The sequence below is a fragment of the Microchirus variegatus genome, assembly GCF_963457635.1.
Source record: "Microchirus variegatus genome assembly, chromosome: 16".
Taxonomy (NCBI): Eukaryota; Metazoa; Chordata; class Actinopteri; order Pleuronectiformes; family Soleidae; genus Microchirus; species Microchirus variegatus.
This window is the reverse complement of record NC_139817.1, coordinates 15,057,184-15,072,357: the sequence shown is the minus strand read 5'-3', so window position 1 is coordinate 15,072,357 and position 15,174 is coordinate 15,057,184. Positions and strand designations below refer to the sequence as shown.

The 15,174-nt window shown below is 39.6% G+C and overlaps 2 protein-coding genes across 2 annotated transcripts; one reads left to right on the top strand and one right to left on the bottom strand.

Annotated features, from left to right (window-relative positions):
* Positions 1-6,013, top strand: LOC310938051 (progestin and adipoQ receptor family member 3-like). The gene is made up of 7 exons (XM_083902450.1): positions 1-141; positions 302-539; positions 1,642-1,804; positions 2,409-2,564; positions 2,694-2,891; positions 3,068-3,158; positions 4,119-6,013. The coding sequence occupies exons 2-7, from the start codon at positions 343-345 to the stop codon at positions 4,259-4,261; spliced, it is 948 nt and encodes a 315-aa protein (XP_083758576.1). The 5' UTR covers positions 1-141; positions 302-342; the 3' UTR covers positions 4,262-6,013.
* Positions 6,014-10,373: 4,360 nt separating this feature from the next.
* Positions 10,374-14,343, bottom strand: slc26a1 (solute carrier family 26 member 1; the record flags this gene model as incomplete). The annotated part of the gene is made up of 7 exons (XM_083902353.1): positions 10,374-10,943; positions 11,045-11,332; positions 11,505-11,688; positions 11,765-11,996; positions 12,361-12,607; positions 12,689-12,895; positions 13,936-14,343. 7 exons carry the CDS (start codon positions 14,341-14,343, stop codon positions 10,374-10,376), a joined length of 2,136 nt encoding a protein of 711 aa, XP_083758479.1.
* Between the last annotated feature and the right edge of the window lie 831 nt (positions 14,344-15,174).

Here is a 15,174-nt window from a genome sequence, read left to right as displayed (position 1 = left end):
TACCGTCACAGACTGAGACGGCTCGTTTATTTTCTACTAAAATTATGTTGCTTTAAAAACGCCTCGTTAGCTTGCAGCTAACCGTCCGGTCATGGCTCAGTTGGCCGAACACGAACGTCGACCGTCGGACTGTTTTTCGTGGTGAGCTGAGCTTGTATCAGTTTAGCTGTCTGATGTTAGCAGCGGCGTCTGCTAGCTGGGGTTTAGCCTGCTGCTGCTAACTTAGCGTCACATTCACATAATACTTTGCTACCGTTTATAAAGCATGGTGAACATGTGTTTTGTTTGTCGTCTATTTCAGACTCCACACTCTTTTATTGTACAAGAGGAGCTGAGAACAAAATGCTGCTGAAGATGCCCCAGAAGCTGTTGAAGACAGCCCACTACATTGAGCTGGGCAACTACCAGCACTGGCCGGTGCTGATACCTCAAAGAATAAGGCTGTACACGTACGAACAAATCCCCCTCTTCCTCAAAGAAAACCCCTACATAACAGATGGATACAGGGCTCACCTGCCCTCCAAACTCTGCCTGAAGAGGTGAGAGGACTCGCATGTATATATTGTATTAACTTCTGGCATATGATGTTAATAGAGCTGCAACTAACGATTATTCGTAATCGATTAATCTTTCGATTATTTTCTCGATTAATCGTTTGGTCCATAAAATGTCAGAAAATGCTTAAAAAAAACACAAAAAAAACGTTGGAGCTGGAAATGATGATGTTCTCGAATGTCTTGTTTTCTCCACAAACCAAAATGATTCAGTTTTTATAATTTCTTTGTTATGTGGAGCAAAGAAACAAAGAAAATATTTACATTTAAGAAGCTAAAACACTCAGAAATCCTGTTTTAAATATTGAAAAAAGCTTCAAACAGATTAATCGATTATCAAAATAGTTGGCGATTTATTTAGTAATCGATTAATAATCGATTAATCGTTTCAGCTCTAGATGTTAATAACAAAGAGGAATCGCAGGGTACCTCACGATATGATACACAATTTGTATCGATATGTATAATATGACACTATGTCGTTATCACGATTCTGTGATAATCAATGTATTGCAAAACAATCATATAGCGATACATCACAAAATCTGTCTAACTGAATAAAACAAAACGTCCATGGAAACTTAAAAGTGCAGGATTCCTCTATTTATTCACAGCATAGAGAACAATGTGCATACAATCTATGCATTGAATATTCACTGTGAAATAGCTGTAAACATTTAAGAAGCATTACCACACACTAGGGCTGCAACTAACAACTATTTTCATGATCTGTTGATTGTTTTCTCAATTTTTTTTTTCTAAATTGTGTGATCGTTTGGTCCATAGAATGTTTTTAAATGTCTTGTTATGTCCACAAACCAAAGTGATTCAGTTTTAATGATTTCTTTGTGACACGGAGCACCGAAACCAGAAGATATTCACATTTAAGAAACAGAAAAATCAGAGTAATTGTTTCAGCCCCACCACACACGTTCAAATCAAAACATTATTTCTCTTTAACATATTCCAAGGATGGGAACTTGAAGATATGAACTTAAATTGCAGCTTTATTTATCGATATGCTTAAATTGTAAATGATTAATTGTTCAGCCCTGGTAACATGTTTGTTCCTTCTTGTCTGTGGCAGTATTTTTATTCTATCCAATGAGACGGTGAACATCTGGAGCCACCTGCTCGGCTTCCTCCTCTTCTTTGGTCTGGGCGTCAACGACCTCTCCTCCATACTGCCAGCGTCCGGAGCAAACAGAGAGGACTATGTCATCTATGCTATAGGGCTATTCTGCTTCCAGGTGAATGTTGTTTTACTGGATGTGTCGGTGCAGGTTTCTTGCTTATTTTTCCATCAGAACAAATATGTTGCTACCAGTATTTGCTGTCATAGTTTGTACATGAAGATACAGCAGTCAGTTTAAGCCTTCTATTGGAGTGCAGATATAAGAGCCTTGGTTGGCTTGAGTTTACCTGCGTCTTCATTCCTGACGATACAATGCAGTTGTTGAATATGAACTTTCAGAGATGGTGGGAATCAACAGGAAGTTAGAATGATAGTTTTTAATTTTTTTGGTTATAGGTTGACTAAAAACATCTTACCGACCTACCCAGGTGTGTAAGCTGTTTTACAGGTTGGGTGAAAATGTGTTGTTCCATAGAAGTGCTACAACAGCAGTGTAGTTCAGTGTCCCCACTCCCAGCTGATGAGATGTTTTGTTTTAGCTGTGGATTGTATGTATTGTATGTTGTGTAGCAGCTTATAATGGAGTATTTTAGAAAAACCTGTTGTGGCGTCCACAGAAGTGGATGTTGTGAGTGTCTAGATTGACCATACACATTATTATTCAAAGCTAATGTATTCTAGTCATAATCTACAGTAAATGCTGTTTGCTTTTTCCCCAGGTGTGCATGCTGTGTTCAGTTGGGTATCACCTGTTTTCCTGCCACCGATCAGAGAAGACATGCCGCCGCTGGCTGGCATTGGACTATGCCGGCATTTCTGTTGGCATCTTGGGCTGCTATGTCCCTGGAATCTTCTACGCGTTCTACTGTAATGCTGTACGTGTGACGACTCAACATAACACCTTGGACCACCGTGATATGACACCTGAAAAACGATCTCAAGTTTAAAAGCTTACGCTGTTGTCTTGCTGTGAGTAATCTTTATTTGTTTCTCTTATCTTGCAGTTTTGGCGACAGGTCTACCTGCTGACCGTTCTCTCGCTGATCCTGGCCGTCTTCTGCGCTCAGGTCCACCCGCGTTACCTCAGCAACGACTGGCGACGCATACGAATGGCAATCTTTTTCTCTGTAGCTGGCATCAGTGTGATTCCTGCATGCCACTGGGTCTGGCTCAACGGTGGATTCACCCCCGATGTTGTACAGGTGAGACAATTACAGTCACAAGCAAAGTTAGAGCATACAATTATGTGCTTGCTCATTTATACACCTCTTTGCATGTATTTAGATGATGATCCACAATTAATCATGTTACCTATTATTACTGTTATGTCAGTGTAGATTTTCCACATGTAAATCTAGTTTCTTTGCCGCACACACAGCTGTTCCTGCCTCGGGTGATAGTAATGTACCTGATTGCTGGGTCTGCCTTCCTGTTCTACGCCACCAAAATTCCTGAACGCTACTTTCCTGGTGAGTGTTCTGTCAAAACAACAGAGGGCCCGTGAGTTTGGGAACTGAACAAAAGGACCTGATTACATAAAACTTCAGGGGCTAAAGATAAAATGGCTTCATCTGTTTGGTGACTCATCCTGCTCTTGGGGAGTTTATTGATTTTGCATCCAATGACAAAGCTTCTGCCAGTTAACCAGCAGCACACAGGCACCTCCACAGCCCAGTGTACTGTTTGGATTTGTACTCCTGACATTTGTTCACATTTAAATGTGCCTCTGCTCCGGTTTCCTGTACAAATGATCAAAGGGGTCATTGTTTTAGAGAACATTTACAGACATATCAGAGGTCACAGAGATTAAATATCCGGATTTATAGTTTTATTTGGATTGTTAAAGTTGTCGGATGAGCTTACAAGGGAAACATGACAACAGTATAATAAGAAGGAAGACTGATGTGTATGTTTATTTTTCAGTAAGAAACATTTATTCAGTTATAACTGAGGCTGTCACTAAAAAAATGTTCATGTGTGCTTATGTTTTTACACATTTTTGATTCTAAAACAGCATGTAAGGTCTAAAAAGGAATTATTTCAACCGCAGGAAAGAATGTATATCATGTATTTTTAGAGTTTTGAAACAATTTATCTCCAAATATATTTAGAATATATTTAGAAATTTAAAGAAAAATGCAAAAACAAAAGACAGCACTATTATTTTTTTCCTCACTCTGATGTATCACAGGGTTTGAAAAAAAGGATAGGGCCCAGGATGGAGCCCTGAGCCACCCCACAGGTTAGAGGAAAAAACGGCCGAGGAAATTTCGAGGGAGCTTCTGTTTGATAAATAGGACCTAAAGGGCTGTTCCCCTAACGCCCACACACAACTCAAGGCGGGACAAAAGATTTTAATGCCATGTTACACATTAAATCTAAAAAATATACAAAGGTTTACAGTGTTTGTTTTCTCCCTCCTCTCCCAGGCCAGCTGAACTACGTGGGCGCCAGCCACCAGGTCTGGCACATACTGGTGGTTTTGATGTTTTACTGGTGGCACCAAACTGCCGTTCACATCATGCACTTCAGGCACACTCAGGCCTGCCCGGGCCGCACCAGCAGAAGCTAAGTCAAACTGTTCAAATAACGCTGTTGAATGATGAATAGATGAACAACAAATTAAAATAATAAGAATATTTCCAAACCTTCAAGCCAGCTCAAGTAGTTTTGGTTAGAAGTTACGACTTGAAAGGTTTGTCAACCACTAACTGCCAACTGCTCGCGACTATTCGCTGTGAATAGTCAGACAGCATTGAGTAGCTGTTTGCTTTCTCTGAGCCACTGTGGCCGGGCCAGCTGTTAATATTTTTAAATGATTCTTATGGCAGAAATCAATAAAAAGTGACTTTGTTTATACTCAGAAAAGGCCAATAGACTTGTCTAATTATTAGGGATGGGCATTTTATGCAAAATGCTGTTCAAATATTCATCAAATATTAGTTTGTGTTCCAGCCAAACCCATAAGACAGACTTTAAATTAAGATCCGACCTCATTTTGTCAAAGGTAAATTCTCCACTCTGAAGAAAACAAATAACAAAAATTAAAGGAGCTGCTTCAAGATGCAGTCAAGAAACATTGTAAATTCCATCCCTTCTGAAAACACACATGCAGTCCACAAACATTTTTCAGCTCTGATAAGATTAGATAATAAGACTTTATTGTCATTGCCACTTTTTGCAAAGGTACAATGAAATTGAAATATATTTAATATAATCACAAATACTCCTATAACCAAACAATAAGTGAATATTTATGCCCATCTCTACTACATATACTGGTCTGTTAGCTCATAGTCAGAAAACCTACTGTAAGGTTTATGACTTTAAGGAGAATGAACAAACAAGAATCCACCTGAATGTGCAGAAAATACAGCATGCAAGCACTGGTGTTGCATCATAACTGTTAGTTTAAAGCATGAATCAGGAATTTTTTTATCATATATACGAACAAACTAAGTTTTGAGGCTTTTATTGATGGTCAGTTTTTTTCATGGTTTGTTTTCATTGTGATTTTACTTTCACAGTATCAGAAATAATCAGGGCCTGTGTGATTTGGGGTGTTTATCATTCTTCTTTTGAACCATATTGTAAAGAAAATTTGAAGCAATCTTCCATAAGCATATTAGTAAATCCCTGATGTTAAGGGATTTCTGCCCTAAATAATGGAAAGCACATAACACATGTGTTTATTTATTTATTTATTTGTGTTTTAAAGCATTTGAACACATAATCAAAGATAATGTTTTTGGTATTAAGAAATTAAGATGCCTGAACAAATAAAAATCCAATCAGCTCAGAAGAGGACAATATTACTTGAAAACTAAGGGTTGTTTCCGAGTCGGACCGAGTGGTAATCTGGGTGAAAACTACATGAAAATGATAACCTACTTTATGCTTTTTTTAAATTAAGAGCAGTGTTACATGGTTTAGGAACGTCACCTGGTTCATTTTCTTTAGTAAACGTTGAGGCATTAATATTAATGTTTATTTCTGTATCAATGGATGTACTTCATTTGCCTTATATTGTCTTGATTATTTGAACTGTTCATGCACACTCAACTGTTACAATCCATTTTTGTTCTGACGTTGAACATAAACCAGAACAAAAATGATCAAAATCTGCTGTTTCAAAATAAGGTCAGTGTTTTTTTTTGTATTTTAATGAGTTATTAATTCAATATGACACCTGGAGAGCTGGAAAAAATATATTACAGGTGTTAAAGTGACTTTAATTTGCCCTTTTTTTTTTTTCTTCTGTGTGATTTTCTGACAAATGGCTTGAACTTTTTTCCATGAATGAACTGGACTTGTGATTGTTTTTATCCCATGTTTTTGCTTGTTTGTGTGTGTTTAGCACTGACTCACAAGATGTATACTATTTATTTCAGTGCCTCTGTGAAAATATATTTTTTAACATTTTAACCGAATAAAGAATGCTGGGAAATGATGCTGTCACTGAGTTTATATTGAATCTTTATCATTCATACCATTATTACACAAGTTCACACATTTGTTTTGATAGTGCTTCTGCAACTTTTTCCAAGAAAACTTTCACTTTTGATATCTGGTGAATGTCGTCTGTGATTGGACGGTCGTCTTGCGGAAATCCTGAGGTTCTACCATAATGACAAGTATATGGGCGCAAAGCTCTATTTCTCTGCTTTCTGGTAGTTTTTTTTTAATTTTTCTAGATATCAATCTAGAAGTTATGGTAATGCCAAATCCTGTCAGTGACGACAGGATGGAAACAGATGTGTTAAGCCACTTCAAAAAGTGCTTTTGCAAAAGATTTTTGTCATAGATATGTCTACATCTTTGGAGCTGCATGGAGGAGGAAACAGCAGCAGCTCTGATTGAACATGCAGGCGCATAGTCAGGCAGCTGTTCAGCAGAGCATCCCTTTTCCAATATCGCACGATCACGTTAACGTAATTAAAATAAGATTGTGACTTCCTGCTGTGTTTTTAGCCGTAGTGCTGCTGTACTCCAGCCCATAATCAGAGTTCGAAACAAGAGCTGGAGCCACAGCCTTTGTACAGTATTACTCAACTGTCGTTGTATCTGTTATTAATAAAGCTAAAGGGTCAGGGTTAATATTTACCCTCAATGGGGAGTTTTCTTATCAAGAAATATATTACATTTCTCCATTTCAGTATCTAATCCTTTGAGGGTCATGAACCAATCCCAGCTGATGAGTGAAAGGCGAGGTGTGCACACAGTCCAGACAAGTCGATAAAGGAAAACGGTAAGTTGCAAATGCTGGAACAAGGTTTTGATATTCCCTTTTCAAACTGAAGAAAGGATAAAGACATAGGTTTTAATTGAACCTACTTCTTTCCGTACAGTTTCATCTTTTATTAAGGCAAATCAGTCAAAGTCTTTGAGGACGGACGCACTTCTATTGTGTTCTATTGTGTAATTTACGTGCCTGTTAAACAGAAGGGGGGTCTCGTGGTGACTCGGCACTTTAGAGGTCACATGCTTGCATTGTCAGCAGCAGAAAATATGAAAAAACTGCCTCTATGGTTCGACCTAAGTGGAGAAGACCTGTTTTCACTTGCTTCACATTGTTTTTTATTATGCTTGAAAATGATGGCGTGTCTCTTCATCTCGCACTGTAATGGATATTTGTGTCTGACGGTAATGATGATGATGGAGAATCATCCCCAATCTTACAGGCAGATGTTTCTGGGTGGATTCTCAGCAGTTCTATAATTAAATAAGCTTAGCATAAAGGCTATAAACAGTGGGTAATGACCACTGTCCAGGCAACAATATCTGCCTTTAACGCCTGTTTGGTTCATTCATTATTTATTAAAACATAAAAATTTAATGTTACCAAGTTTCCCTACAGCAAGGTTTCATAAACTGAAATCAAAATAAATTCTACTGTTTAAAAAAGACAATATCTAACTGAAACTGAATTGTGTGATTATAAACCTCAATAAATTGGAGCGGAAATGTGCTTAGTTTTCATCTTTGTATATTAATTTTGTACATAATCCTTTTGAGTTGTGCAGATTTATTTCTTCTCTGTAGTATGTTATTATTTTCTTGTACATTGTTGGATGTATGGTTGTTCATCTGTCCTTATTCATATAAAATGGCATCTTTTGTTGGGTTTTTATGACACAATATTAATGTTCAACTTTTTGAATCTTGCACCTGACAAATACTCCATATGACAAAAAAAACTACAAACTAAAAACTAAACTAAATTTAAGCATTTACAACAAATAAGAACTAGCAAACCTGCTTTAAAAAACGAATTCAATTATAACCCTGCCCTGCAGCACTTGGACCATACATTACAGGTCACATGGAGATGACACAGCATTTTTTTTCCCCACACATAATGACCTAATCATTGACTCTCACGGTCAAGACAAACCACAAACCATCACCATGTTTACAGTTAATGAGTAAAAATAAAGGCCTTCAAAAATAATAGCTGCGTGAGTCTGACGGGCCTTGTGAAGAAAGACAAGCAGTCAGCATTTGGACACCTGATCATAGCACTGTATATATAATCTCACAGACTAATGGGTAGTTGTGTGGACATTGTGCTGATGTGTCAGCCATAAAAGCTGCTCAGGCTGCCATCACTAATCACCATTAACAGGAAACAGACAGCTGACTGATTAACGACATTGTCGTTGCGTTGATTTTGCTGAAAAGTGTCGACACTGAGGGAGAAGATTTTCTGGAAAATCAACAACTTCACATCCGGAAAAGACCGATTTTTCATCCCTTATAAAAAAGGTCACATGAAACTCACACAGGTCATAAAAGTTGCAGGCCTGTAAAACCTTTTTTTTGTTTTTTTGAGCCACTGGTTTTTTAACATTGATCAATGTGACTTTTTCCATATTAGACCACCACCCAATGTAGGGTTTATGTCTCTGCTGCCATAAATTAACAGCATTGCTAATGATCAAAATCACTTTTTATTATTCTGTAATGGTTATTTCACCAGTATGTAGAAGCTCTTCAACATGTAATTATATTTTTAATGTCAAAATATAAGTATTATTGTTTTACAAAAAAAACCAGGAAAAATAATAAATCACATGATTATTTCTTGATTAATATGTCAAATTGTAGTTATTTACTTGCATTCTGAATATAAAAATGTGTTTTATTGGCTGAATGTTATGCTTGATTGATTAAAAAGGCAAATTCAGTTTATTTGCCAAATAAAGAGTTTTTTTTAATGATTTTTAAAATATTTAATGTTTTTATGACAGGTGGTCTTATAAACTTTGTTAAGCACTGTATGTTTTCCTAAAAGTAAATTAACAGTCACAGACACAAGTGTTTTCTATTAAAAATCTGTTTAATTCACACATTTGAGCATTAAGGCAGTGTTTGAAGATGAATGTCAACACAAATTCGAAAATGAGTCATAAAAAAGCTACTATGATTGGAGTTAAACATGTGGAAATGCTGAAGTTAGTAATAAGTTATGCAATTATAAAATGATAATGTTCATAACAAACAAAAAAAATGATGATGCTACTTCACCAGCTAATAAAAAAAAAAACATTATCACAATCTTAAGTTAAAATATGAATGTAAAATTATTGTTCTAATCTAGATTTCCTCGCATCACACTAACAGAAGAACACAGAAAAATTATCTAACAAGGATAAAAGGCAGTGACACATTTTGACCAAATATGTGGCATCACCTGCTGCCATCAGCAGAAACAAAGCACCAACAATGAGTTGCTGGTGTCCAGCAGCTGAGGAGGAGCTCTCCCATGTCTTTAAATCCTTTGTTTTTATGTGAAACAATCATAAAATGTATCCATGTCAACCAGGTCAAGAGTACAACGATATCATAATGAACCATAGTTTGTAGTCAACTATCTCTCTCTCTCACACACACACACACGCACACACACACGCACACACACTTTTATGAGTCTCGTAAATCTTTTCTTTCAAGCATGTAAAAGTAATACTTCAGCATTTTAACTCAAGAGTTTTTGTTGCCTTATAAACCATATGAGGTCCGTGGGTATGGCTTCCAGTGTTTTGACGAAATGCACATTAAGTAATAACTAATAAGAAATCAAAAAATGACCACTAACATTCATCCAAAACACACTGGGATTAAGAATAACTGCCTGCGTGTGCCAAAGACAACACAGCTGCTGCTGTTCACTGCACCACGCAGCTCCAAATATCCTGGATATTGGAGTTTGAAGGAGTAACCCCAGGTTGAAAGACAAATATGCAACACATAATTCAACAAAGGATGGGGGAGGAGCCACAGTGTGTTGATAATGAACCTTTTAAAACAAACATATCACCTTTAATTTTTTTTTTTTTTTTTAAGTGTAACAAATATAAGACTGAGTCAACCCAGGAACACAGAAAACGTCAGTTGATACACGTTATACCTTTGGCAAATTTACTCTCATACAATTGATTAAAAAAAAATAAAAATAATTAAGCCTAACTAGGTCATCACTCCCACAAGGATATTTACTCCCATAGACTAAATTGGACCAATTTTATTTAGGATTGAACTCGGAGATTAAAAAGTGAATTCCATATGAAATTGGACTAAAACTGAAACTAAATAACACAAATATCTGAACATTAAACTGTTACATTTTTTATTAAACGTAAGAAAACGCCACAGTCTGTCTGTATCGTATGTCCGTCGGTCGGTCAGTCTGCTTCACCTGCTCTACTGCTCTGGAGACTGTTTGCGTACAGGACTGCAGTGTGAACGGTGTGAAACAGCAGGCTGCTCATGTCTTTGTCATTCTTCCCAAAGAATTGTCCCTTCCGCAGAGTATCAATGACTGACGCGTTACAGCTGGCAAGGAGCACGTTCACCCCGATCTCTTTATATTCCTTGACCAGGCCTGTGAATGCAGCCGAGCCTGCTGAGTCAATGAAAGGAATTGAGGAGCAGTCCAAGACTATGGCGTGGAACTCCAGCTCCCTTTGGACAAGTCCAATAACAACCTCCCCGTTGTTTTTATGACAGTTTGCATTGGCCTGTTGCAGGGACATCTCTTTGGCTTTCTTCTCCGCCTTCCTCCGCTTTGTCATCTCTAAGAAAGGCTCCACCCCAACAGTTTTGTAGAGACATTTGAGGAAAGTGTCCTTGTTTGCGTAGTACAGAGGAGAATGAAAGCGGAAGACCTGAACCCGAGGCGGCGGCGTCAGGTTCTTATACTCGTCCACATCCTCGTAAAGGTCAGAGTTGTTGGCCCGGCCCATCAGAGAGAACTGACAACATACAGCAAATTAGATTAGATAATGGGATTACCAAAGGCCAATTAATCTGACCTTAAATATTCAATATCAGCAACTGGACTTGCTTGACGTACCTTAGCGTTCTGGGTCTTAACGATGACGCACATCATGGAAAAGACAATTCCAACCAGGAGGCCCAGCTCTACACTGATCAGAGCAGTGGCCGACATTGAGACCAACCAAACAATTGCATCATTCCGACTGGCACGCCACCTGGCGGGGACGTCCCTGACCTTCCTCAGTGCCCCCCGAAGGCTGACAATGATAATGCAGGCAAGAACACATTTCTGGAGTGCGTAGAAAAAAGGCGCGAAGAAGAGCAGGATGAGAAGGACGACCAGAGCGCTGATCAGACTGGAGACCTGTCAGAGGTGCAGAGAAATTGAGAAAATGGAAGTGATTTTATAGTGAGCACATTCTATGATCTACTTTTAACTTTTCATGGACATTTTGTTTTCTTCAGTTCAACAGATATAATCTTATAACAAGGACTTACAAATTGATTTGACTGTTTTCTGAAGTTTCAAATCTCACCTGTGTCTGGCAGCCCGTCGAATCCTTCACCATTGTTTTTGCCAGTGCTGCACTGGTGGTGAAACAGTGGAAGAATGAGGGGATGATGTTACAGCACCCGATGGCCAGCATCTCCTGGTTGGGACGAACCGTGTAGCCGTGTTTCTTGGCAAACATCTCGGACAGTGACACCGTAAAGGCAAAACTAGGAGATAAAGTTACACATTTGTAACAACCAGATAAGAGAGAGCAAATGTGTTATTCAACTGGTTGTACATTACCTAATGACAGCAAGAGGAATAGCATCTAGAGCCACTCTCGACATCAACTCAACGCTGGGCACACTGGGGGGAATGAATCCTGTGGGGATGTGACCAGAGATACTGGACCCATAATTGGTGTTCAGGTTTCCAAAATGGCTGGCCAGTGTTGCGCCCGCCACTACTACCAGCTCAGTTGGTAGAGGGATCTTCAGACGATCCTTGTAGCGCTCCTGGATCTCTTTCCCTGCCACTGGGGTTCAACATTCAAGGACATACTACATTTTATATGAAAGAAGCAACTCATGGTCAGAACTTATGGAATGTTTCCACCCAGTGGAACGGTTTGGATCAGTACGGTACAACTTTTTGCGGGGTTTTCTTTAGGAATAGCACCAAAACAACTGGTCCCAACCGTTCCATTATTTGGGGTACCAGGGTAATGGTACAGTACGGGTGGAGCTAGAACTTGACAGTCAGCTGTTTGGGTGACAGAAACGCGTCACTTCCTTGCAAAGGTACTATTCTCAGACGAAACAACTGAGGGTTTCATACCATACTGTACCATGATGGAAACATGCCTTTAGATGGTAACTTATAATATGTAAAATCTTTACCTAATATGCAGATACAGATTGCACTTGTGATGAGGTCACAGAAGTTTGTCGTGTGGATGTTGGCAAAGATGTTAATCCAGGTCACTACCACTGTGCCGTAACCCTGGTGACGGGGAATCTTTAGACCTAGCAGATATTTAGCCTGCACAGTAAGAATGGTGAAAGAGGCTCCGGTGGCAAAGCCATCGAGCATGGAGTCCGAAAGGTAGACTGAGACGAAGCCTAGACGAAACACGGCCATCATGATCTGTTGAGGTGATGCATAAACCAGATTAGGAATCAGTGGTGCTTTAGTCATCAAAAACTGCATAATGTACCATTGCTTTACCTGGTAGATGCCAGCCATTAATGTAAGTGCAGTAGCTGTACCGATGGCGTAACACTCCTTCCCGCACTGCAGTCCCATCAGCTCCACAGTGTGTACGTTCCTTAGTGTTAGGTTTAGGCCCATTGAATCATTTAAGACATCAGGTCCGAATGCTTTGGAATCCTCACTGATGTCAAAACCGGCCAAGAAAACCTCCCTATACACCACCTGCAAGAGAGTGGTGAAATAATAAAATTCATAATGAAGGAGAAACTATCTCTTGTGGAAACGTCTACAGGGAAGAAACTGCCATCACGTGGGGTTTCGCAACACCATCCGGACCCGGACACAACTTTGAAAGTTTCGCCATTTACTTCGAGAGCTCTATAGCGATAATTTCGCATGATGACCAGCTAATTTGAGGACATATCGAGGCCAAGCCAGGATGTCCCAGAGTGATACCAACTACAGGTGTTGCTGGTAGCAGTTCTGATCCGTAAGGAGTTCCCAAAGCAAATGGTAAACCTTTCCAAGTTGTGTCTGGCTCCGGATGATGTTGCGGACCAACACATGATGTCGGTGTCTTCTCTGCAGAGACCTCCACAAGAGGTAGAGTGCATCTATACACTAACGTTCAAAAGTTGCGGGTCACTTAGAAACATCCTTACTTTTGAAGGAAAAGCTCGTTTTTTCAATGAATATAACATTAAATGAATCAGAAATACACTCTATACATTGTTAATGTGGTAAACGACTATTCTAGCTGCAAACGTCTGGAATATGTACATAGGTGTATAGAGGCTCATTTCCAGCAACAATCTCTCCGGTGTTCTAATGGTACATTGTGTTTGCTAATCACGTTAGAAGGCTATTGGATGATTAGAAAATCCTTGAAAACCCGTGTGCAATGATGAACAGTTCTTTGACGAAAGAGCAAAATTATTAATTGGAATAAAAGTCATTATTTCTAAAATTGTCAATGTCTTCACTATATTTTCTATTCATTTTGCAACTCTTTTGATGAATAAAAGTGTGACTTTTAATGGAAAACACAACACAAATTGTATCTGTGACCCCAACCATTTGACCGGTAGTGTATAATATTAGCCGTGGTTGATGGTGAAATCAAAAGGAATGCTCATTACTTCTGTCTTCTACGCCCAAAATGTGCCAACTTCCAGAATTTGTGGAACGCACAAAAAATGATCGTGAAAATTTGCGTTTGGCGTGAAGACAGCATTAGATGTCACTAAAACTTGATCCATTACCTGTCCAACCATGAGGCTCATGAGGCTAAAAATCCCCACAGAAACGTGCTTTGATGTCCCCATGAGGAAGTAGATGATGTTGGCATAGAAGGATGTGTATAAACCATAGATGGGCTCCACTCCCGCCAGCAGGCAGTAGGCGATGGCCTGCGGTACTAAGATGATACCCACAATCATCCCGGACATCACATCGCCCCAGACGTACTCTCTGAACCTGTATTTGGGGAGCCAGCGAACCACAGGGAAGAACCCGACCAGGGTGGATCGGACTTTGGGTGCAGAGCAGTTCACGCCCCCTTTCATCTTGGATTTTAGCACTGAGGCCGTGGACTGTCTCTGGCGGGCCTGCCGCTCCAGTAGAGGTGGCGGGTCCAGGGTGGTTTCTGTTTCCCCAGTGGCCTCCTCCATGGTTTGCAGGTGGGGAAGAGGTAGAGGAGGTCAACTCAATGTCAGCTGTGGTCCTGTAGAGGAATGTGGGGGGAAATAAAGAGGTCAAAGAAGGACAGACAAATGATCAGTGAGGACTTCAGCTAAGATAAGAGATTCTTTTTTTGTCTATTGATCATATTCGCTGTGGTCTTTTTTGAATCAGGAGCTGAAGTGAGTGTCTTTGTTTCGCAGCTCCCCCTTCTGCAACGGTGGATGCACTGCTCCTCATTTTCAAAACATTGTTTTAACAGTGTTTAAAAATAGCTTCTTCACGACTCCCCGCCGCAGTCCCTTTTATGACTTTGACCCGGAGTCAGACCCAGAATCAGAAGACACTGTCGCTCGTGAAACACCTCCACAACGGACGTTATTCTTCTTCTGCGGTTCAATGCACGCAACCGGATGTGCCTCGACTAGTGCCCAGAGCAGGACGATCTGCTCCTCCGGAGAACCGGTGTTTACGTAACTATAACGGGATTTTCAGAGATCTCGCTGAGCCCAAGATTACAATAAAACACAGCATTCTCAGCAATGGCTGAACTGTTTGTTTTGAAACTTCATGGCTTCATAAACAAGGTAATGACGCAGATACACACTAAAAAACAGCGTAAATTGGAAGTTCCGGTCTAGGTCCGCCTTAAACATATATTAATTGACGTTAATGGAATAACAGCAGGCCAGGTGAAATTAACACTCGGTTCAGTCAGCGGTCGACTGTCCTCGGCTGAACCTTCGGATTCATCAAGACACACGGGACGAAATGCTAATCTGCAGCGTTCAAGTAAAGTTAAATATTCAACCTTCTCCACA